This window comes from Castor canadensis, chromosome 17, assembly GCF_047511655.1.
Source record: "Castor canadensis chromosome 17, mCasCan1.hap1v2, whole genome shotgun sequence".
Classification (NCBI taxonomy): domain Eukaryota; kingdom Metazoa; phylum Chordata; class Mammalia; order Rodentia; family Castoridae; genus Castor; species Castor canadensis.
This window is the reverse complement of record NC_133402.1, coordinates 62,993,288-63,015,972: the sequence shown is the minus strand read 5'-3', so window position 1 is coordinate 63,015,972 and position 22,685 is coordinate 62,993,288. Positions and strand designations below refer to the sequence as shown.

General features: G+C 41.5%; 1 protein-coding gene across 1 annotated transcript in view; it reads left to right on the top strand.

The window, feature by feature from the left end:
• The window catches only part of Slc9a9 (solute carrier family 9 member A9), a 511,055-nt gene extending 488,572 nt beyond the window's left edge, over positions 1-22,483 (top strand). Inside the window, exons 15-16 of the mRNA XM_074059491.1 lie at positions 19,492-19,597; positions 20,855-22,483. Of these exons, the coding sequence (XP_073915592.1) occupies positions 19,492-19,597; positions 20,855-21,082 (334 nt within the window). The 3' untranslated portion in view covers positions 21,083-22,483. The remainder of the gene's footprint in view (positions 1-19,491; positions 19,598-20,854) is intronic.
• Positions 22,484-22,685: the final 202 nt, after the last annotated feature.

The following is a 22,685-nucleotide window of genomic DNA, read 5'->3' as shown; positions in this document are numbered from 1 at the left end:
AGCAGGATTCTCCATGCACAGAGGCCTGTCGTTACAGCACAGGATGCATGAGAATCTGGGTCCGTATACATCAGAATGACAGAATCCTACAGAAGGAACAACCTCCATCTGCTTTGAAACCAGCCCCTGGGCCCTTCGCTGCCACCACAGCCTAACTCTGTTGCTAATCCTCAGGTCCGTCACTCCCAGGAGGCTAGGGCCTGAGGAAGGACAGCACTGGACTCTCCCTCCTCCATGGAGCTCTCCATCTCCACTCAGGATATAGATTGGGGCAGAGGCTTCAGAAAAACTATTTGTAAAGTCTATACAACTCTCCATAATGGGTCATGTCATTTCAGTAGCTCAGAACCAGAATTTAAAAAAGAAAAAGAAGAGAATGCTACACAGATTGAGGATCCCTAATCCAAAAATCCAAAATGCTCCAAAATCTGAAGCTTTTAATAAACATGGAGTGGAATATTTACATAGTCTCAAAATATCCACTACACCCATTCTGAAAAATACTTTCTAATTACTACAGGAAAAATGAGTAAAACAAGCATTGGCTAATCAAGGTGTCAAAGTTAGTCTCACTGATAAAAGGACAAATAGAAATTCTGTACCACCTGCTAGGATGCTGGGAGAAGAACACTGTGTCATTTCTGCCAAACTTATTGATCACAAAGAAGCATTAGACAAACACCAGTTAAAGAACATTTTACAAATAAGAACCCCATAATCTTCAGCAGTATCAAAATAGTTAACTTCTGAAAGTCAAGTCAGGACTGAGGAATTGTTCCAAATTGAAGCCTACAAGAATTGACAGCTAAATGCAGTGTATAATTCTCAGCTGGGGACTTTGGCTCTAAAGCATTATCATCAAGATAACTGGTGAAGCCTAAGTGAGTTTTGAAGATTAGGTGAGAGTAATGTACGATTGTTATTTTCCCGGTCTTGTTCATTATATGCTGGTTATGAAGGAGGACATCCTTGTTTGTAGAAGATGCTGAAGAATCCAGGGGTGGAGGAGTATTAGGTTGGCAACTCACTCTCAAAGATTTCGGGAAAAAGAAATTCCTTTTTAAGGTGCTTGCAAATTTTGTTTACTGTGAGATTACCTTTAAATAAGTGAAAAATTAAAATGAGTAAAATATGGCTGTACTGAGGGTGGCATTTACACTCTACGTCTTATCCCCCTGCACCCTGCTTCACACTCTCCGTGCCTCACATGTGCTCAATGTCCCACTTTTTACATTTCATTTTTCTAAGAAACTTCTTGCATACATCACTGAAAATGCAAAAGGCAGTCATATTGCACTGACAGATACCCAGAATCTAAGAACTGTTCGTTTCAAACGTTCCTCAAAATCAGCACCCACGCTAGAATTAATACCTTATCTTCACATGTTAGAAAAACTCTAGTGTTAGTCTTACTTTTCATCATGATATTCCATACTTGCATATACTGTACTTTACAGCCTCACCCTCTCCATTACTCTCTCTTAACGTCCTTTCCCCTCCCCCTTTAAGTCTTCAATGAGTTTCATTATGCTATTTTTAGATGTACACCTAATGTATTTCCATCACATCCACCCTTCATCACCCTCTGCTTTTCCCTCCCCCTCTCATTGATCCCCCTTGAAAATAGTCTCTCTTCTACAACCATGTCATAGTATGTTTTTAGATCTAGATTCAACATTTGAGCAGAAACATGCCATATGTCTTTCTGAGCTTGCCATATCTCGCTTAGTATGGTGATCCCAGTTCCTTCCTGCAGACAACACAATTCCATTTTTCTTTATGGCTGAATAATACTCCATTGTGTAAACATACCACATTTTCTTTGTCCATCCATGGGTTGTTGGGTACCTAGGCTGATTACATACTTTAGCTATTGTGAATTGCACTGCTATAAACATGGGTGTACAGGTGTCTCTATTGTATGCAGACTTACACTCCTTCAGATGTATGCCCAGGAGTGACATAGTAAGATTATATGGTAATTCCATTTTATGGTTTGTTTGTTTTTTGAGGACCCTCCATACTGATTTCCACAATGACTACCTAATTTATATTCCCACTAGCAGTGTATAAGAGTTCCTTCCCCTCCACCTATCCTTGCCAGCATTTTTATTTATTTTCTTGATGATTACCATTTTGACTGGGGTAAGATGGAATGTCAGTGTTGTTTTGATGTGCATTTCCTCTATGGCTAAGGATTTTTAACATTTCTTCATGTATTTATTTGCCATTTGTACTTCTTTTGAGAACTATTTGTCCATTTATTAAGTTATCTGATCTTTTGTTGTCTATTTTAATCTGACATAAATCCATTTGTTAATTCTTCATCTTATTTCCTAAGCAATTGGAGTCCTATCCAGAAAGTCATTGCTTAGACCCACATCTTCAAATGTTTCCCCTATGTTTTACTACAGTAGTTCCAAAGATCTTGAATATATTTTTTAGTTGAGTTTTGTACAAGGTGAGAGATAGGGGTGTAGTTTCAGTCTTTCACGTGTGGATATCCAGTTTTCTCAACACCATTTGTTGAAGAGGCTGTCTTTTCTCCAACACATATTTTGGCTTCTTTGTCAAAGATCAGATGACTGTAGGTATGCATGTTTATTTCTGGCTGTTCTGCACTATTTCATGGGTCTACACATCTGCTTTGGTTGCCAGTATTATGCTGTTTTCTTTGATGACCCATTGATCATTCAACAGTGTTATTCAATCTCCATGTGTTTGAATATTTTCTGTAGTTTTGTTGTTGGTGATTTCTAGTATTATTCCATTGTGATCTGATAAATTTTGGCAGTTATTGAATTTTCTTATATTTGTTAAGACTTTATGTCTGAAATTACCTATTTTGCATAAAGTTCCATGGGCTACTGAGAAGAATGTGTATTCCATTGGTTGTTGGGTGGAATATTCTGAATGTGTCTGGTAAGTCCATTTTATTTCTAATGTCATTTAATTCTGAAGTTTCTTTGTTAATTTCTTTTATCTGGATGACCTATTGGTAAAAGTAGGATATTGAAGCCACCCACTATTATCATGTTGGAATTTATGTATTCTTTCATGCCCAGTAGTGTTTGCTTTATGAAACTGGGCATGCCAAAATCCAAGGTGTACATGTTTACAACTGTTATATCCCTTTGATGGATTGTTTCCTTTATCAAAATGACATGACCATCATTTTGTCCTCTAACTAAATTTGCCAGATATGAGTATGGCTACTCCTGCTCAAGTTTTTTATTTGAGTGTTGAGTTTTTATTTCTAGAGTGTTAATTTGATTCATTTTCAAATTTTCTATAACTTTATTAAGTTCTCTTTTCAAACCCTGAATTGTCCTCATTTCATTCAACTGTTGCCTTGTTTTTTTCATATTTCTAGTGTTACTATGTTGAGATTTGTGCATATGCAGTCAAGTTGTTGGCTAGAGGTTTTAGTCACCTGTAGTCTTCCATGTGAAATGTGCTTAATGGTCTGGCTGGACCAGAAAGTGGCAGGGTTGATATGCAGTTTCTCACCATTGTACTTGGGTTGTAGCTCAGCAATAATAAAATCAATAATTCAAAACCAAACCAAATATTTACATGAAGTAAGGAACAACTGGAAACACAATTTATATACCTAATAAGATTATATACAAAAGGAACTAAGCCTCTTGTAGGGTATGCTAGTAGTTTAGAAAATATTGAAGGTATAAGAGTTAAGAATTAAGAAGTAAAAAGAAATGGGGGTGGGGGAAGGAAAAAGAAAAATGTGGAGAGAGCAGTGTAGAATATGGGATGAGAGTATACAAAATGATGGTGTTGGAGAATGCGGTACAAATTACAGCAGAGAAAGACAATATAGTCAGGGAATGAAAAGGATCCAAAAAATTAAGAAATAAAGTGAAATAAAATAAATATTGAAAAATTTTTAAATAAAATAAATAAAAGTTGGTACTTTTTCCTTGTTGAGGAGGAGAGTGTCTACTAGTTGTGCTCAGTCAGTGTAGCAAGTATTCTCTTCCAATCTCTACCCTCAGTTTCTGTTTCTGATTCTCCCAACATGTTCCCATCCAATTGCCGTCTGGTCCCTGGACTCCATGTTGGGTGCTGATGGCTGGTTAAGGCTCTGTGACAGTGGTTGGATGGGGAGGAGGTTCCTGGCAGCAATTCCACAGAAAGAGAGTCCTCTGGGGTGGGGCCATTATAGCCCTTTGCAGCAGTTCTGGTTGGGGTAGGGCTGTTCCAGGCATGGGTGGCAGCAACTGGGGTGAGGGTGGCCTCCATGCACTGTTAGTGGGTCAGGGTGTGCTCTGTTAAGTATGCTTCTTCCTGCAGCTTGTCTCTTGGCCCATTCCCTGCCCTAAGCTGATGACTCAGAGCACCAAGTACTCCTGCTTATTGCAGTGATGTTTGCCATTGGGCACTCTATTAACAACTTGGTGAGCACTCTGTTTACAGTGGCTAGCTCTACCCTATACCCATGGGTCTGTAGGTTTAGGGATGAAGTAAGTTAAGTTGTGCTCCATGGAGTTTGGTCTCTCCCATACCTCACACTCTGCCTTTGCCCAAGGGAATTCACCCCAGGCAGGGGACTCAGGCTCTACTTCAGTTAGCTCTGAGTCATCCACAGTGACATTTTCTGTCTTGCCCTAACCCATTGTATGCTTTGTTTACAGCTTGGCAAAGCTCTGTTTACAACTTGGTGGGATTATAACCCTATGGGGCTGAGGGTTTAGAGACAAAGTGTGTTAGGTGATGCTCCACAGAATTTGGTCACTCCCATGGTTTGCAGCTTGCCCTGTGCCTAAGGGACTTTGCCCTGGACAGGGAACCCAGACTCTGCTCTAGTTAGCTTAAGGCTGCCTGCAGCAGTGTTTACTGGCTTCCCTCAGCCCGCCAGGTACTCTTTTTGCATAGTGTTGATCAGCTTCTCTGGGCTCCACTTGAGTGAATTTTTCCCATTATTTCTTCTAGAGATCAAAGTTCAATATTTTTTTATTTCCTTGTTCTCTGTCTATTCCTTTTCTGGTGTTCTCCCTTGTCTTACTAAATTATCCTGCTTTTCCTTGTAGCCATGTATCCAAGGTCTTAGTTCAGGTTCATGGAGATGCCAGAATATGGTGGGTATTATGAATCTACCATATAGGAAATCCTCTCAAATTTTGAAATTTCTTGAGTGCCAACATGATGCTACAAGTTGAAAATTTCCCATACAACCTCATGTGGTAGGTCACAGTCAAAACACAAGCACACTAAAAACGTCATATAAAATTACCTTCAGACTAGGTGTATAAAGTATATATATATGAAACATAAATGACTTTTGTGTTTAGACTTGAGTCTCATCTCCAAGATATCTCCTTTTGTATACACAAAATCCCAAGCCCCCCAAAACTCTGAAATCCTAAACACTCTGGTCTCAAAGAACCACATTTCTGATAAGGGATACTCAACTTGTATCAATCAAAATAGGATAGACCACGCTGTGGTAACAAACATTTCCAAAATCACAGTGGCTCATCACACAAAGGTTTATTTCTCTCACACTTGAAGCCTGCTGAGGAGATAGGTGACTCTTCAGACAACTGTCCTCCAGGTGGTAACTCAGTGATCCAGACAGTGGCTCCACTGTCTCAACCTGAGGCCTCCTGGCCTCTGTAGGGAAAGAGTAGGCTGGAAGGTGGTGGCCTTCCTGTGTTTCTATGTAGAAGTGATGTTTTACTCCTTATGACTATAGCACTGTCCAGAATTAGTCATATAGAGCTTTGCTACTCAAGGATACTGATGCACCTGCTTCTGGTACCTGGAAGAGGAGGAGAACTGAGCACTGGGAAACCTGAGCTAGCAATGTCCAATATGTACAGAACAGAAGATGATGGAATGAATGGAACAGAATGGAATGGGATGGAACAGAATAGAACATAGAACAGAATAGTTCCAAGTGCACCACAAAAAGTAGTTTTAGTTTTATTTGTGTATGCTTGAGCATGTACTGAAAGGCAATTGTAAAATGTATTTGTAGTAGGGGTTGGAAGTGAAAAAAAGTTTGAAAGTGACTGTATCTGAGAGGGAAAAAATGTGCCTGGAGCAAAGGGATAATTTGTGACATATAACCTTGGAAGAACAAAGGGCTCTCTTTTGTGTCTGCTCAAAGAAAAATAGACTTTCTAATGTCTCTTGAAGAGTTTTCATTCCATAGATCAAAATCACCCAGTGTCACCTGTAACAAACTCAGTAGGTTATAGTTAACATTGTCCAGTGTGTGTGTGTGTGTGTGTGTGTGTGTGTGTGTGTATGTGTGTATGTGTGTATATGTGTATGTGTGTGTATGTGTTTGTATGTGTGTGTGTGTGCGTGTATATGTGTATGTGTGTGTGTTTGTATGTGTGTGTGTGTATGTGTTTGTATGTGTGTGTATATGTGTATGTGTGTATGTGTGTGTGTATATGTGTATGTGTTTGTATGTGTGTGTGTATATGTGTATGTGTATATGTGTGTGTGTGTGTGTGTGTGTGTGTGTGTGTGTGTGCGTGTGTGTAAGCTTTGTCTTTCTCAAAGAACCACAAGACAGGCATCCTACCAAGACTAAATGGTCAGGAAGAGAAGGCTTCCATAGAGCGTAGGAAAGTTAGAAGGTGAACTCAAGGACAACCAGGACTAGAGAAACAAACACGATGATGAAAAAAGCTTGCTCAAAGATGGTATTTAAAAATCTGTGGCCTGTAGAACACCTGCCTAGAAAGCATTTGACCCTGAGTTCAAACCACAGTACCACCAAAAACAAATGTAAAGCAAAAATCTGATGCCTGGTACGCAAACCCCCACCTGCTCAGCAAGGACCTCACTTCTGTGGAGACACGGTCACTTCTGTATGAAGAAACTTGCTGTGAAACAGTGGTGTCAGACATACAATGAGCAGTCTTTCCTTGGGGACCTCCAGGAGGAAGAGAAGACAAGAAGGAAACCTCCTGGGAGAAACTTAGCAATGTCTTTCTCAAGGTTCCAGCTGCCAGCGAAAGAAATGTTATCAATTCCGCAGGGCATGCGCTAGGTGTTACATGAGTAAACTGACTTGGGGATGTTTGAAATATACTTCTAATACTTGTAACTCCTCAAGGGACACAATGAAAAATTAATAATGTTAGTTAAAATCTACTGAGAGCTCATGATGTGCCCAGAATGGTGCTAAAATTATATCGATTTTGATCTTGCTTAATCCTCTCCTTTGTGAAGTCATTACCGTAAGTTATTTCCATTTTGCAAGGTTCAAAGAGCTCAGGAAATTTGGCCATTCACAAATAAGTAGTAGAGCTATACTCAAATGCAGTCTCTCTGTCTTTCTACTACCAAAAGCGTAGATAAACAAACAGAAGGTTTGGGATTATTCAGGTGTATTATAGGCTAAGAAAGATATGCTAAAGTCCTAACTCCCAGAACCTCAAAATATAACATCTTTTGGAAGTGGGTTAGTTCAGAGGGATAAACAGTTCAGAGATGAGGTCACATTGGAATAGTGTGGCCTTAGTCCAACACCACTGGTTTGCTTATAAGAGGATAAGCCATGTGAAGACACAGAACAATAGAAGAACCCTGGAAATAGAGACTGGAGTGACACATCTACAAGCCAAGGAGCACCAAGGATTGCTGGGCATCACCAAGAGCCAGAAGAGACACATGGAACCCGTTGCTCTTAGAGCCCCTGGAAGGAACCCACACCATCAATGCCTTGCTCTTGTACTTTTAGCCTTCAGAGCTGAGCGAAAATAAAGTGTTTTAATCCACCCCAGTATGTGGTACTTTGTGTGGTGGGACATGAGTACATAGAGTAATTACAATCTCCAAATAATTACCTACCCAGATTTAACATCATGTGTATCCTTAGTAATAAGAAAATCAAGACACAAAGATTTGGAGGCTTTTGCTCAAATTAAGGAGTTACAGATCCTTGCCCATATGTTTTGGTGTGGCTGTCTCACTCATGAATGCACTGATGGTCGTTTCTACTTTAACTTTGTGCTTGAAATCCTGAATTGTGAAGCCTAGTCTGTGGTTGCCCAGGCAAAAATGATTGCTCTTATCTTCCTAGAGGAAGAGGACAATACAGTAATGCATCCCCATGGAATTCCTGTCCACGCACATGGAGAACTGCCCCCTCTAAGGCTCCCACTCCATTCTGGGAACCAGGGGAAAGACCAGCTTCAAAAGGTGCTGGATGAGCCTGGATGTTCTTGGGCAGTACTGGCTACCACTGTCTTAAATATGAATTCTGGGCTATCTAACTGAGCCTCTAATTCTCACAAGACTATAATCAGTGTTGGGCAGATATCAATGGAAAGTTCCCCCAAACCAGAGTGCCTCAAGAGGTCCATTGTCAAAATCCCTGTGAACTAACAGAGAGTCTGTGGGTCTAAGTGGCACCTCCATCAAGCAGAAAGCCATCAAGCAGAAAGCCCCCAAAAGCAAGACTCACTCCATGTGAGAGGCAGAAGCACTTTTCTCCAGAACTGTTTTCTTTCAAGACAACTTGAGCCAAATGTACCAAGCCATATGGCCAAATAGATCTCACCTGCATCTGGTAGGCAGCAAAGAGCCCTAAAAATCTGTTGGTCCCATCACGTATCCAAAGGGAAAAGTTTGAAAGAAACAACAGCAGGAGGAAAAGTATTAGTAAAAGTAAATTGTTGTTGTTAGTGTTCCTGCGTTTGAGGCTCAAACTGTAACACCTCCAAACCCAGAGTCCTTCAAGAGACCAGAGGTCATTTTGGTATCCATCACTTAAATCAATGGTTTTCAAGTGATTATTTAAGTGCAGATCACCAAGGCAATCTGAGAGGGGAAGGCTCAAGGGCCCAGCAAGCTACATTTTTAATGAACACAACAGGAGATTCTGATGCAGTTAGGTGACCCACTTAGAGAGACTCTGGGTTTAGACTTTCTTCTGTATGGAGATCAAGAATGTGGATCAGATGAACTCTCAGGTTTCCTCCAGCCTCATGATCCAATATGTCCACTCCTTTATCTTGGGTCCGTTTGTCCTACTTATGCTGGTTACTTGGTATCCTGGAACTATCTTCTTTCCTTTAATCTTTCCAACAAACCCTGTTGTCCTCTTCCTGTCCCTGGATTGTCTGGATCAGAGAAGCCAAATAGAATCAACTTAGCAAGTGCTAAGTAGATCCTATAGATAGCCCTGCTAAGCCCAACTCCCAATACAAATAGGATTAGTAGGCATACCAGTTTATCAGTCCTTAATCTGCCCTCATTCTTAGTACCTAATCGCTCCCATTCAGAGTTCCCTAACTCAAGCATCTAGGGAATTATGGATGAGCTTCAAGACATCTGGGACTCTGAAATGTTGTGTGAAATTGTGTGCAAATGATGAGTATGCTGGAACTTTTTAGATTTCCAAGTTCACTGCCAGGGAAGGTTAAGAATGATGGCTACAGGGATTGTCTGGTCACCTGGCTCACCTTGCTGTGACATAGGATGTTCATTTTGATAATTCTAAGATACATTGTTGGACCATGGACAGGTCTCAGGCAGTTTAGGCAGCTATAGCCAATAGAGTACAATATTAAAATAGACCATGTTCCTGTTCATTCATAACATGCTAGACGCTCACTAATCACCAAGTACAGAAGATCAAATATAGCACAGTTCTTGGATGACTCTGGGAAGACATCAGTGGCATCACCATCTTTCAATCTCTCCAAATCCTTATGTAAAAGTAGGCAGAACAATTAGATAACAAAACAAAAAATCCATGGACACGTTTACAAAATTTGGGGACAGTTTTCTGTCAAAGCCCAGTTTACAAGTAGACAATCCACCAATAGTAAGGTGTCCATGCAGAAGGAAAGAAGAAACAATGGAGCAAATCTGGCTGACCTGAGACCAGCAGGACCCAAAGAGCCAATGGCAGAACTGGAAAGGGTAGTTGAGGTGTTTTCAAAACATGGTCCTAAAAGTGGAGTTGGGCAGGGAATGGGAGGTTATCACCTTTCACATATATAAATGAAGGATCATGGGAGTAACTCAAGCAAGGGTCCCAGCAGATGAGACTGAAGGGGGCTGGAGTAGTCAAGACCCCTGAGAGCCCTCAAGATGAATCCATCAGTGCACTGAGAAGAGACTGTCAGGAAGAGAATTAGAACCGAGCAGGCTAGGGGGTCATCGTGTATAGCCATACTGCCCTGATCACACCTGATCTCGGAAGCTAAGCAAGGTCAGGCTAGTTAGTACTTAGATGGGAGACCCCACAAGAATACTGGGTGCTGTAGGCTTTAAAAAAAATAATGAGCAGATAAGGACATGGTGGCAAAGATAAAATGATGTCCAGATCAGCTGAGGAGGCAAATAGGGTAGGAAAGATCAGATTGTAAGCCACCATAGTTAACACTACAAATACAACAGAAGAGAAGACTCTGAATTTAGAAATGTTTCCTGAACCCTACATCATTCTACAAGTTCAAGAAAAACAATTTCACATAAAAATGAACAATGGCAAAGAATAGAGGTCAAGTCCATTGTAGTTATTATTTAAAAAAAAAAGCCAGGTGCTGGTGGTTTACCCCTGTTATCCTAGCTATTTGGGAGGCAGAGATGAGGAGGACTGCAGTTGCAAGGCAGTCTGGGCAGACAGTCTGTGAGACCCTATCTTGAAAAAACCCATCACAAAAGAGGGGTGGCAGGGTGGCTCAAGGTGCAGAGCGCCTGCCTAGGAAGTGCGAGGCCCTGAGGTCAAATCCCATACCATGAAAAAGAGAGTAAGGCGTAGAATAACATCCCCACAGGCAAAAAAAGTGTATCAAAAAGATATACCCATAAAATAAATAAAAACTCTACTACATTAAATAAGTTAAAAGACTAAAAAATGATACAAGATACGAAAAGACAGCATCAGTCAAGTTTAAAATGATTAAAAAAATCATTTCAGAAATCAAGACTAAGTTAAAAGGAATACAAATGCAAATAAACACAATGGATAATACCTTCAGAGAAACAGCAGACAAAAAAGATGAAAAACCTTAAATCAGAAAGAAATGAAGAAAAGTATAAAAAGTATTTGAAAAAAAGTGACAAATATCAAAGAAAATTGAGCATTCAGAAAACAAGAGACACTGAAGAAGGAAAGCAAGTGTATTAGTCATCCTTTCCTCATTATGACAAAATACCTAAAGAAAGCAACTTAAAGGAGGAAAGGTTGACTTGGGCTCACAGTTACAGAAGTTTCCTTCCATTTCATTCCATGGTTGCTTCAGGACTGAGGTGAGGCAGAGCATCAGGACAGTGAGAGCATGTGTTGAAGGAGGCTGCTTACCTCATGGCAGCCAGGAAGAAGAGAGTGTGAGAGAAAGAGAGAAAGAGAGAGAGAGAGGAGAAAATACACAAATTCCTTCAGGGACATGCTTAAAGGACATAGCTCAGTGACCTACTTCCTCCAACTAAGTCACACCTCCTAATAGCCCTTCCAGCTATGATTATTAGTGACTTATTAATCCATTGAGGAATTAGTGCCCTCATGATCCAGTCATTGCTCCAATCATTGTTCACCTCTGAACATTGCTGCATTGGGAACCAAGCCTTCATTAAAGGAGTCTTGGGGAAATGCTTCCTATCCAAACCATAACAGCAAGGAAACAGAACAAACACTAAGAGAACTTTTCTGAAATAACGTATTTGCAGCTACAAATTGAAAGAGCACACCACATACCTGTGATTCTCAACCTGGGACAAACAACATCGGACAAATTTTAGTAACATGAATAAACTCCAGAGAAAAGATCCCTTGAACATCTAGAAAACAAGTATATAGTTTATAAGGGGAAAATTACTTTTTCATTATACTTTTTGAGAACAACTCCTTGTGTCAAAATAAATAGAATAATATATTTAAGGTACCCAAATAAAGAAAGTATAAGCTAGTGATTTTATTTCCAGCAAAATTGACTTTCAAAATATAATAGGCTGAGACTTATCAATATGCAAAAATTCAGAGGCTGGTGATCTCACGAGCCCTTCCTGAGGAATTTCCTGAATAACAAGCTTCAAACAGAACAACCAGAGAGACACCAACAGAGGCCTGGTGGCGAGCATTCAACACACAGCAACTGGCAGAGCAAGGGCTCAATGAGGGAGAGGAGGGAGAAGGATTTAATAGCTGTGCATCACAAATACAGATACAGGACAGCTATCTACAGTTGAACTATGTGTTTTATGTAAATGAGGAGTCTGAATGCAAAAAAGTTTTAGTGCAAAGCAGTTTTAATGTGTCAGGTAATTATTATTTTTCTGTGACTGCTGTGTGTGTGTGATACAGAAGAAGACAATCGAGTGATCAGAGAATGTTCTAGAATTTTTTGTGCCCTTAAGAATCACAAGTTCTTGACCTTCACTGGGAAATGACCGCAGGAGCTCACGAGATACATAACCAGAGATACACACTGCTATCCCCGAGGAGAATAGTTTGCACACAACTTTTCCCTTGTGTTCACATGGCTGAAATTAGCCATGATGGGATTTGCACGATGGAAATTAGAAAGTGCAATTAACCCGGCTTAAAAAAGAAAAAAAAAAGAGTCCGTTGTAAACATTTAACTGCGTTCCACTACATATAGCAATTCTTAGTATCTAGGTTGTGGTTTGAAATATCATTTTTCACTAAAAGGAAAAAAACAGGAAATTTTGGAGAAATGTTTGGTTCAAGGTCTGAGACAGGATATGTACGAGATGAGCCTAGAACGACTTGTCTCACAGATGATAAGGAAATTATCAAAGATACTGACACAGGTCACTAGGACTCGAGCTACATTGAAAAGACTCTCATTGACCAAAGGTGGCTCAATCCAGACATCAGTGATGACAATCACAATTACATTAGTTTTAAAAAAAGGAATTCTTCATCTTCAGAAAGTGATCAGGAATAAACCATCATCCTGAAAACTAACAAATGCATGGAACCAGTCAAGCAAATGTATCACTGAATATACCAAGTAGATAAGTGTCTCTTTACAAAAAATATTTCTATCTAATACATTATTTTAAAGATATCGTTGGAATTTCACTATCTTGCCATCTTCAGTGAACAAATAGATTTAAGATTTACACATTAGTGTAATGACTGCTAAGATCACACAAAGCGACAGTCAGATCTGAATAGAACCTGAATCTGATCCAATCTCTGGATTCAACTGGAAATTTGCAGGAAATACTAAGGGTAGGAGAACATTCCAGTTGCACTTGAGTTTGTAATCAGAAAACTCCAGACTGTATGGGAAACTCCAGAGGTCAAATGAATCATGAGATGATAAATTGTAAAGGGATTAAAAAGATGGAAAAGGAGCCTTTAGATATGGGCAAGACCAAACTGTAGTGTGTAAGCACGCCCATTTGAGTGACAGAACTATGATGTAAGCTCAAGGAAGTGATCTTTGTGGAAGGAGGGACGAGCTGTGATGAGGCTGAGATACCTGGGAGGGTCTTTGAGGGTAGGTGACAGTTCTGTTTCCTGGCATGGGTGATTTCCTTACCTTATAATGATTTATTAAGTTGTGCCTTGGATTTATAAGGTTTACCAAGTCCTTGTTTCATTTTGCAATACAAATATTTTTAAAATAATCAAATTCTTTTCCTCCAGGAGCGCAAAGTCTAGAGAGGAAAACAGAGATGTAAATAGCATCACAGCAATATGATAACTGCTCCCAACCAGGTATATACACATTGTTATGGGCCCAATGTGGGGCTGAAGCAATTCAGCGGGGCAGGTCCAAGTGGGCTGCAAGGAGGAAGGGACACACAGCCCAGGTTTGAAGGGACAGCTTTTTCTGAATGGAAATGTGAGTGGCAGAGTTCAGAGTCTGGGCTGCCAGGGGTCTCTTCCCAGTCACTCTCTGGTGGCTTCCTCCACGCAGTCCTGCACACCCCACAACATTCATCCTGGCATTGCTGCTTCCTCTGTGACCCTGTAGTTATCCAGGGCCATTTCCTCTAAGATACTGAAGGTTCGGATCACTGACCAAAAGAGCGTATTTTCACATGAGTTTGTGAATGAACTAGAGCCCCTCTCCATTTCTTTGTTTTAAAACCAGAACCTCATGGATGATCTGCGATAAGGAAGCTTCTACATAGCTTCTTCTAAAATAGAGCGGCTGCTGCAAAAGCAGAATCTCCAAACAAGCACTCAGTGCACAGAGATGGAAGAACCTTCCTCCTACCTGAACCCCAAACACCAGCTCCATAGAATGGCTTATTACCTGTTTAACCAACAAGGCAAGCAGGTATATATCCAATTTCAGAATATGACATATCCAGGGGGACGAAGAAGGACAAAATTTGTTAGGCCAAATTTTCTGAGAGGCAACCCAAAGGACTAGGATTTGTGAATTGGAGTCAAAGAGCAATGGTGTCCTTGTCAGCTTACCACCTGAATGCCCTGAAAATAACAGAACAAGGAGAACAAGGTTGGCACCCACTCCAAAATGCACTTAACGTTCTCAGCCAACTGGCATTGGTCCCTGACCAGCTGGCACTGATGCTAAAAATCATTCTGGAAATGGAGGTAAGAATGGATCAGAAGAGACTTGAAAATCCATCTGTTTACACATTTATTGACCTGTAAAATGGGACTATAGATGTGGAAATGCCTTATGAAGAGGTACAGAATGTAAAGTAGTCCTTAAAACCCTATACAAAGATAAATGTGCTGTCATTCTTTATGCAGCTGTGTATCGACAAACATTTTATCGTTATATGAAAACCAGTTACCAAGCCTACACCTATAGACACATGCAAACGTTCCCAACAAGGACAAGTTCTTCCTCCACAAGGTGAGACCTGATGCTCCAGTCATCCACTCCCAGGTGTAACAGCAAGCATTCTCGAGCCAAGCATCTGTTTCATCCCTCAGACAAGATGGAACCATTGTCAGGACCATTACAAAGATCTGGGTTCAGGCCCAAATGAGCTGTTCTTAATACCCATCCTCATCCTAAGAATTATGGCTTTCTGAACACAAAAGACCATGTTCTTTGTCTTCCTATTGAAGGTTTGAATCTCATATGGAGGTAATATTCCAGGGAGAGACCACTGGGTTCCACGCTTACCTGATCATCAGTTACCTGGGTATTTATTAAAAATAAAATCTCAGCCACTTTCCAGACCTACTAAGTCATAATCTCCAAGGGAAGCCTTTGAAATCTGAATTTTTAACAAATATCCTAGATGTTCAACACATGATGCAAGTTTAGTAAAAACCAACATAGAACATAGTTCTATCTAGTCAAACCAATGACTTTTACAGAGATCTTTTAGTCTGCTTGGGCTTCCATAACAAAATACCATAGACTGGTGGCTTAAGCAACAGAATGTATTTTCTTACAGTTCTGGAAGCTGAAATCCAAGAAGAGGGTGCCATTCTGGTCAAGGTTTGGAGAGGGCCCTCTGCTGGCTTGCAGACCACAGATTTCACACCTCTTCCTTGCGTGAAGGAGAGAGAGAGAGAGAGAGAGAGAGAGAGAGAGAGAGAGCTGTCTGGTGTCTCTTCTTTTGAGGGCACTAATTCCATCAGAAGGGCCCCCTACTCATCAAATTCTCATTACCTCCCAAAGGCATCACTTTGGGAACTAGGGCTACATCTAACATAGGAATGGAAGGGAGTGAACAAAAATTTAGTCCTTAACAAGTAGCAGTGGGGGTTCATCCCTTCAAAGGGGAAGATGTTCAATTGAATTGGATCTTTGCTCACAGCTTTTGCTTTTCACTAACCTATGTAAAACCACTTTACATGAACCACAAGCATGAGCAAGCTGTGAGTCCATTGTTTTGGCAACTTAAAATGAACAAAACCTGATGATTTAAAATAATCAGACCCAGAACAAACAGAAGAGATAGAGAGAATGAGTGTTACCAGGCATTTTTGGTTGTTAGTGCAGTTAAGCACTAAATTTAGCTCTGGACCTGCTGATAGACCAGGCCAAAGGAGAAAATGCGTTTGTTAATTGTCTTTTCTATTTCACGCATGTTAAATTCTGAGTAGAGTCCCAGCTTTTACTTACTCCTGAACAAAAACTGCTATTCCCAAGCTTATGCCCTTTAAATATGAGAAAAGTCACTCTTTTTCTCCAAAGAACTTAAAATTTTGTCTCAACGCATTTCCAACTTATTAGAGAAGCAACACTAGCCCTACCAAAAAGTACCCAATGGGGAAATCTCCCTCCCCAAACATCACCAAGAACCTGATGAGAAAAATAACACATTTTACAAAATCTGCTGCTGAGGCTTTTTGTTAGATCAAAAGATTTTTCTTACTTTTTAATAATTCAGGTAGCCCTAGAGATCCAGCCACTTTCCAGACAGTGCTCTGCAAGGAAGAACTCAGAAAATCACTGGATTTATCCCATTAGGCAAATTCAGTTAATCAGCATCTCTGTGACAGCAGGAGGACAGCTAGATGTGGCAGAAGAGCCCCTTGTCTCAGGCCCAGCTCTGCCATAAGCTGATTGGCTGGGTTCCACTGAGCAATTTCTTTGCCCTCTCTAAGTCCATTGTCATTACCAGTTCAACCACAAGCTCTTGAGCATCTAAAATGTGCCACACACCGTATCCAGGTGAAGTACCAGCCCTGCTTTCAAGGATTCCACAAACTGGAGACAAGGAAGCTTTCCATGCTGTAACACAACTGTCACTTTCCTTGTGTGGGTGCCTTGTCTCTGTCCCTCACTAGTTTAGCACATATATCCAAAACAAGTGAGTGAGTGAGTGAGTGAAACGGAAAGGTAATCAAAATCTAAGCACCTTATTTTCCATTACTACTCTTCTTGGAACCTATGACTCACACCCAAGTGATCCATTTTCAGTTTGACCTTTCTTAGCCTTTAATCCTCAAGAAAACCTCATTGACTGACTGTAATCTACCCTTTCGTTCTTCTCTGGAAGTTACTCAGAATCTACTTCCTTCTGCCATAACACCTCAGAATGCTTCCTATACTCAAAATACAACAGACAGTCATCGAACACATCACAGGTCAGAGAGCAGTGCTGGGATCTTTGCACCCCACGGCTCCAGGGAGCGCTCTGCATATCTCCTGTATGGCTTCATTCCTTTGACTAGCATTGCTCAGGTACCAGAGCAGCCAAAGTGGCACCACGTGCTTCCCAAGAGAGTTTTACCTCAATAAGTGCTGCCTATTTCTCTCACTCACTACCTTATGCTAATCCCTCGTACAATAATGGTTAACTAAGATAGCTATTTGGGGTATAAGACTAACTTAAATTTTCTACACACTTAAAAGCCCACGAATCCCAATGCCTAGAGGGATCCACCATTATTTGAATAACTTTCTGTTTCTCCAGAAAGCATGGCTCAAAAAATAAATGTTAAAAATAAAATAAACAGCATTTGAATATCAAGCTCAAGTTTAAAAACACTTGTACATATGTGATTTCAGTTCAGATTCATAATGAACTTGAGCCTCAGGAGACCACAGGTTTTACGGTATGGCAGAGTTGACATTTGTGTCAAAGTCCCAGAGTGTGACCAGAGGGAGCCATATGGTCTCATTTGGTCCAATCTTCATTTTAATAGAAAGCTATAAATGTAGTCTTTAAGTGTTAGCACCAATGCCATTAAACATAATTTACAGAGATACTTCATCAGGAGCAAAAGGAAAAAGTGTCCATTACTCAATTCTAAATTTTTATATCACTTGCATCACCTGTTTGGGCACTGTCATCTCAGTCTACTGAGAAGCTCAAAGGAAGCTGCTCAGGCCTCTCTCAAACTCATAAAGCTCTGACAAACTTCATTTTTTCAAGTGACACCATTAAAAACGTTGCTTACTTACTGCCCCTTTCCATCTTGAAATAAAGGTGGCTGGATTTTCCTAGATTTACACTTCGGTTGTATGTATACCTTGCCTTCTGCAGCTTCCTGAAGAGCACTTTTGTTGGCCTATGCGTGCCATAAACCCTAGGAAGATCACATGCCTCGTGTGCCCCAGCCTGGGAGGGCCGTCAGCCCACCTGCAGGAAGGAGCCCTGCACACTGCGATTTCCACAGAACCCAGCTGATCACTGTGTATAACTTTGCCCAGTAAATTATCTTCTGTGGGCGATCATGGTAGTTTCCATACAGCAAAGGGAATCTTTGGATTATTTAAAATCATATTATCTCCAGGTGTCAGTTCCTTCATCCATAAAAATGAGGGAACAACACACTAATGAAAATTAATTAATACAAGATCAAAGGCTGTCCAGATTTGCAGATACACTTCCGCTGGGCTCCACAGCGCCCCATCTGAGAGGAGGAGTTAGACTTTGCATTGGCAGTTGGAGCTGCAGACTCTCGTAGATAATGGATTTTCCTTTCAGTCCTTCTCTTCTTATCACCAGTAGACCATGCTCACCACCATCTCCTGCTCTGCTGTCCAATGATTTGTAGCCAGGGGCAACTTATTCCTGGTCCCCTCTGGGCTGCATCCTCTGTGCCTACCTGCTCAGGGCACAGCAGGAAGGACAGCGTGCTGCTGTCCAGTGTGGGCAGCTCCTGTGGAGGAATTGCCAAGATCTTCTACACCTCGAGTGCCTGGGGGTGACTAGATCTTCACAAGACAACGGATGTTAACTGCTTTCCAATTTTTTCCTGTTCCCTTTTTATTAAAGCTTTTTCAGAAAGTTGATGAGGTGAAATATTCTCCACCAGAGAAAAATGATATGAAGCTTTAAAGTCATTTCTGATGGAATGATGAAATAATCCCACTACTTTTCTTTGAGCAAAAAAAAAAAATGATGATAACAATAATAATAATAAGGCAACTTTAGGCAGGCCTCTGGGGATTTCATTATCGCTAGATTGGAATGAAACGTAATGGCTTTAGATGAACAGGTTTTTCTTTTAACTGGTTAGGGCACTTTGGGATGAGGAGATGAGAAAGATAGGTGCTAGACAATGAAATAAACCTGGCACTTATTTACATAATTTTGTACAGAAATGCAGTGATGGATGACGTATAAAGTGAGTTGAGTAGTAGAAATAAAGTATTTTGGAAAACAATCTGTGTTGACTACCCGACTCTAAAATTACTGAGCATTTTCTGAAATATCTCTTGCTTCTTTGTGAAAATGAGTGGTGGCTTAAGCTGAGAGTGTGTGTGCAGGACTGTGTTAAGGAAACAATCTTTTCTGCTACTGTTCAAGGTAATTCTTAAGAATGCCTTCTCTGAGCAGAAGAGGCATGGGGTGAGGGAGGGGACGGGAAGAGGCACATTTGCACCTTTCTCTGACACGGCATGGACCTTTCACCATTTCTTCATGATTAAAGCCTATCAGGAGGCCTGGAGAGGTCTGTGAAGCAAAGATTATAAACAGCAATTTTTGCAGGCCAAATTGCTTTCTAAATGAGGGAGCAGGAGATTTAAAGGTGAACATAACTGTCTCTTTGGCAGCAGGTGAAGGTTTGTGCTGTCTGAGAAACGAACCTCTAACTTCCTCTGGACTAGTGTTCCTTAACAGGCCTTGCAGATATCTGAAACCAATTTTAACCCACTCCGGCCCTCCGCTGACCACCACGCTACCTGAATGGTGCGGTCCAGTTTCCAGGCTGCTCACCAGCGCCCAGGCCTTTGGGGTGAGTAACTATCCCACATGGTGACCACTGACGAGCCCGGGAAACTCGGGGCTATTACTAGAGCAGGGAGCATTTTTAAATTTACTGCACCAAGAAGCATTTTCTTTCTCTTCCAGTTGTTGCTGATGTTAGCTTATTCTTCTTTTAAAAATGCAATTTTTTATTGTTACCAATATTTTTAACCATAAAATGAACTTAGAAAGTGTAAAAGAAGAAATGTGTCCTCACAAACTGCTGTGTTTCAAGGTTTTGAATATTAGGCCTGTGCTATACAGCTCAAGGGAGTGGAATAAAAATGCTGAGAAGCTATTAGGGTCTTTACCAGCAAATCAGAGTCAGGGAATTGGAGGAGGACAGTCTCAGGGTTGGAAGTTCCCCTAGAGGCTGTCCAGCTGGCTGTCCCCATGCATAAATCTAGAAAACCATGTCTCAGACATATTCAGGGCACAAAAGCCTATGACTGTTTCTCAAAGTGTGGTCTCCAGACCTGCAGCCTCAGAGTCACTTGGGAACTTGCTAGAAATTCACAGTCTCAGGGCCCAACCTCAGAAACTTTGAACCTGGGGCCCCACAATCTGTCTTTTAACAGGCTCTCTTGATGCAGGCTGAAGGTGAGAACCACCACCAGCTAGGGCCACCCTAGCTGGCCCTCATTATACCAGTAGTTCATGTGGTCTTCCCCAACACAGTGGAATCAAAGTTGAGATCCCAGCTGCCTCCTTCAATGAAACTTCTGAATGAAGAAGACTATTATTGGCCATGTCTAGTTAGTTTCTACCGTTACCCACTGTGGTGACTTCCAACCATTTCTAGTCTTGAGACGCTCATCCCAAGAACGTCTTGAGAGGACATGCTTTTAAGATCAAATATAACAGAAATTGTTTTGTGGAGTATTACAAAACCAACAGGTGCCCCTCCTCCCTGCCCTGAGGTCACAAAACTCAGCTCCCTCCTGGTTCCTCTCAACCCTACTGGATCCCAATGGAGGGATCCCATCGGATTCCATTTTCACTCCCTTAACCCAAGGAAGTGCTTCATTGGCAGGTGCTCTGACAGCTCTTGCCTTGGCATGGAGACCAGTTTTCAATATTGCCTCAAGGAAATGCTAGGCCATGGCCACAGCAGAGCCCAGCCAAGGCAAGGCAGGGCAGTTAAGGAAAGGAAAGGGAAAATTCTATTTTCTTTTTGTGGAACTGCTATCTCTCTCTGCCTTCATCATGAAGTGACCTGCCTCTCTCTTTTTCTTTCTCAAACCAGGACCAGCTGAAAGGGGACGATGTGGAGTGCATTGTAACCCAGGACGAGCTAGCCATGAATTACCAGGAGCAAGCCTCCTCACCTTGCAGTCCTCCTGCCAGGCTAGGTCTGGAGCAGAAAGCTTCACCCCAGACTCCAAGCAAGGAAAACATTTATGAGGGAGACCTCGGCCTAGGAGGCTATGAACTCAAGCTTGAGCAGACTCCAGGTCAATCCCAGATGAATTAATTGGCATGAGTGCAGATGTCATGACCGTAATACAAGGATGCAGGGTAAGGGAGACACTGGAAAACGTACTAAGCATAGATTGGAGAGAAGCAAGACTGTCACGTGTATCCTCTGGTACCTGCAGAAATGAAAACTTATTGTCATCTCTGTATTACAACTGAATTGAATTATTTACAGTCACCATTTTTATTACTGGATTGGGTGGGGGGCAGGGGGAGTCAGGGTCAAGTTGCTGTCAGGATGAACCGGAAGTGCTTTGCTCTATTGGGGGGGGGAGTTCCGGTTCCAGGGCAGCTCTCCAGGACATTCACTTGGATTTTGGGTTTTATTCTCTTCATTAGGGAGACTTTAAAAATCAGAAAAATCAAGCTTTTAAGTGTAACCATGCAGTGCCTAAGCTGAACCCTTGTGCAATTGTTTAGTAAGTGGTAAGTTTTATATTTTTAAGGCTTGACTCACACTTGTTCTAAATGACCCCAAGGTTATGTGCAAAGCCTGGTAAGTGCTCAACACCCACTGTTGATGGCCTCCCAGAACCCATGTGAGTCGGGGCCCTCTTATTCTTGCTGGCATCCTCTCCACTCTCCTTCTCCCATTGGTCCAAGAGCCTGCTTGCAGTTGGGTGCACCTATGCTAAACACAGGGGAGCTTTCCAGCCAGTAAGGACCCCTTCTGGGGAAAGCTGCTTTCTTTTCCACATACCACATTTCATCTGAAGAAGGAGCCTGTCTTCCTTGCTTGCATTAGAGCCTCTTCTTGGCTTTGCATCAGGTCCCCTCAATGCTGGGGAGCAAGATTCCACAACACACATTGCTCTTCACATGCAAGAGACTGAGCAGGGGCTGGACCTGTCCCCATTGCAGCAAGTACAGCTGAGTAGCAGCACAGGAACAGGGCTGTGTGAGTCACACTGAGAAGGCAAGAACAAGCAGCAGGACTCCCCCTCTCAAGGTGTGGCTCAGTGGCCCACGCTGGAGAGACCAACACAGTAGCTTTGAATTCAGCTATATGCCCTGTGCCTTGAAGCCATAGATACCTCAGCCTCACTTCGCCTGAAACACAGGTTATTAGATTCCAAAGAGCAGGCTCCAGACTCAGGTGCCCAGGCTATGACAGGTCAGCCTTTGAGGGAGGTGGGGAGTAACTTCTTCCTTAAACCCAAAGTTTAATGCATGCTTTGCTGACTGCTGACCACTTGTTAGGCCTTAAACTTTCACCATGAGTTGTCAGGTATGCTACTGTACTTATCCATTTTCTTGCTTTCCAAATAGTAGAATCTGGAATATAAACTGTTTTATACTCAACTAAGAGTAATCTTGTCTTTCCAAGTAAACATGGCAGAAAGGGAAGCATGAAATTTTCTCATTTAACTTAATCCTAATAAAATTTTGTTATAAAGTATGACTGTGTTGGCTAATGCTTTATTTAAAGACAGCTTCTCTGTTCAGAGTAACTGGTAGACCTAAAGTTTTGTACTCAGAGTGCTAGATGAACATAAGGAGGATGCAAAGGCCCTGGGGCCCAAGAACAGCCAGAGGAGCTGGCACAACAAGCCACTGAAGGAATGAAGCAAGTGGTATTGGGCAGGAGGATGTCCCAGAGA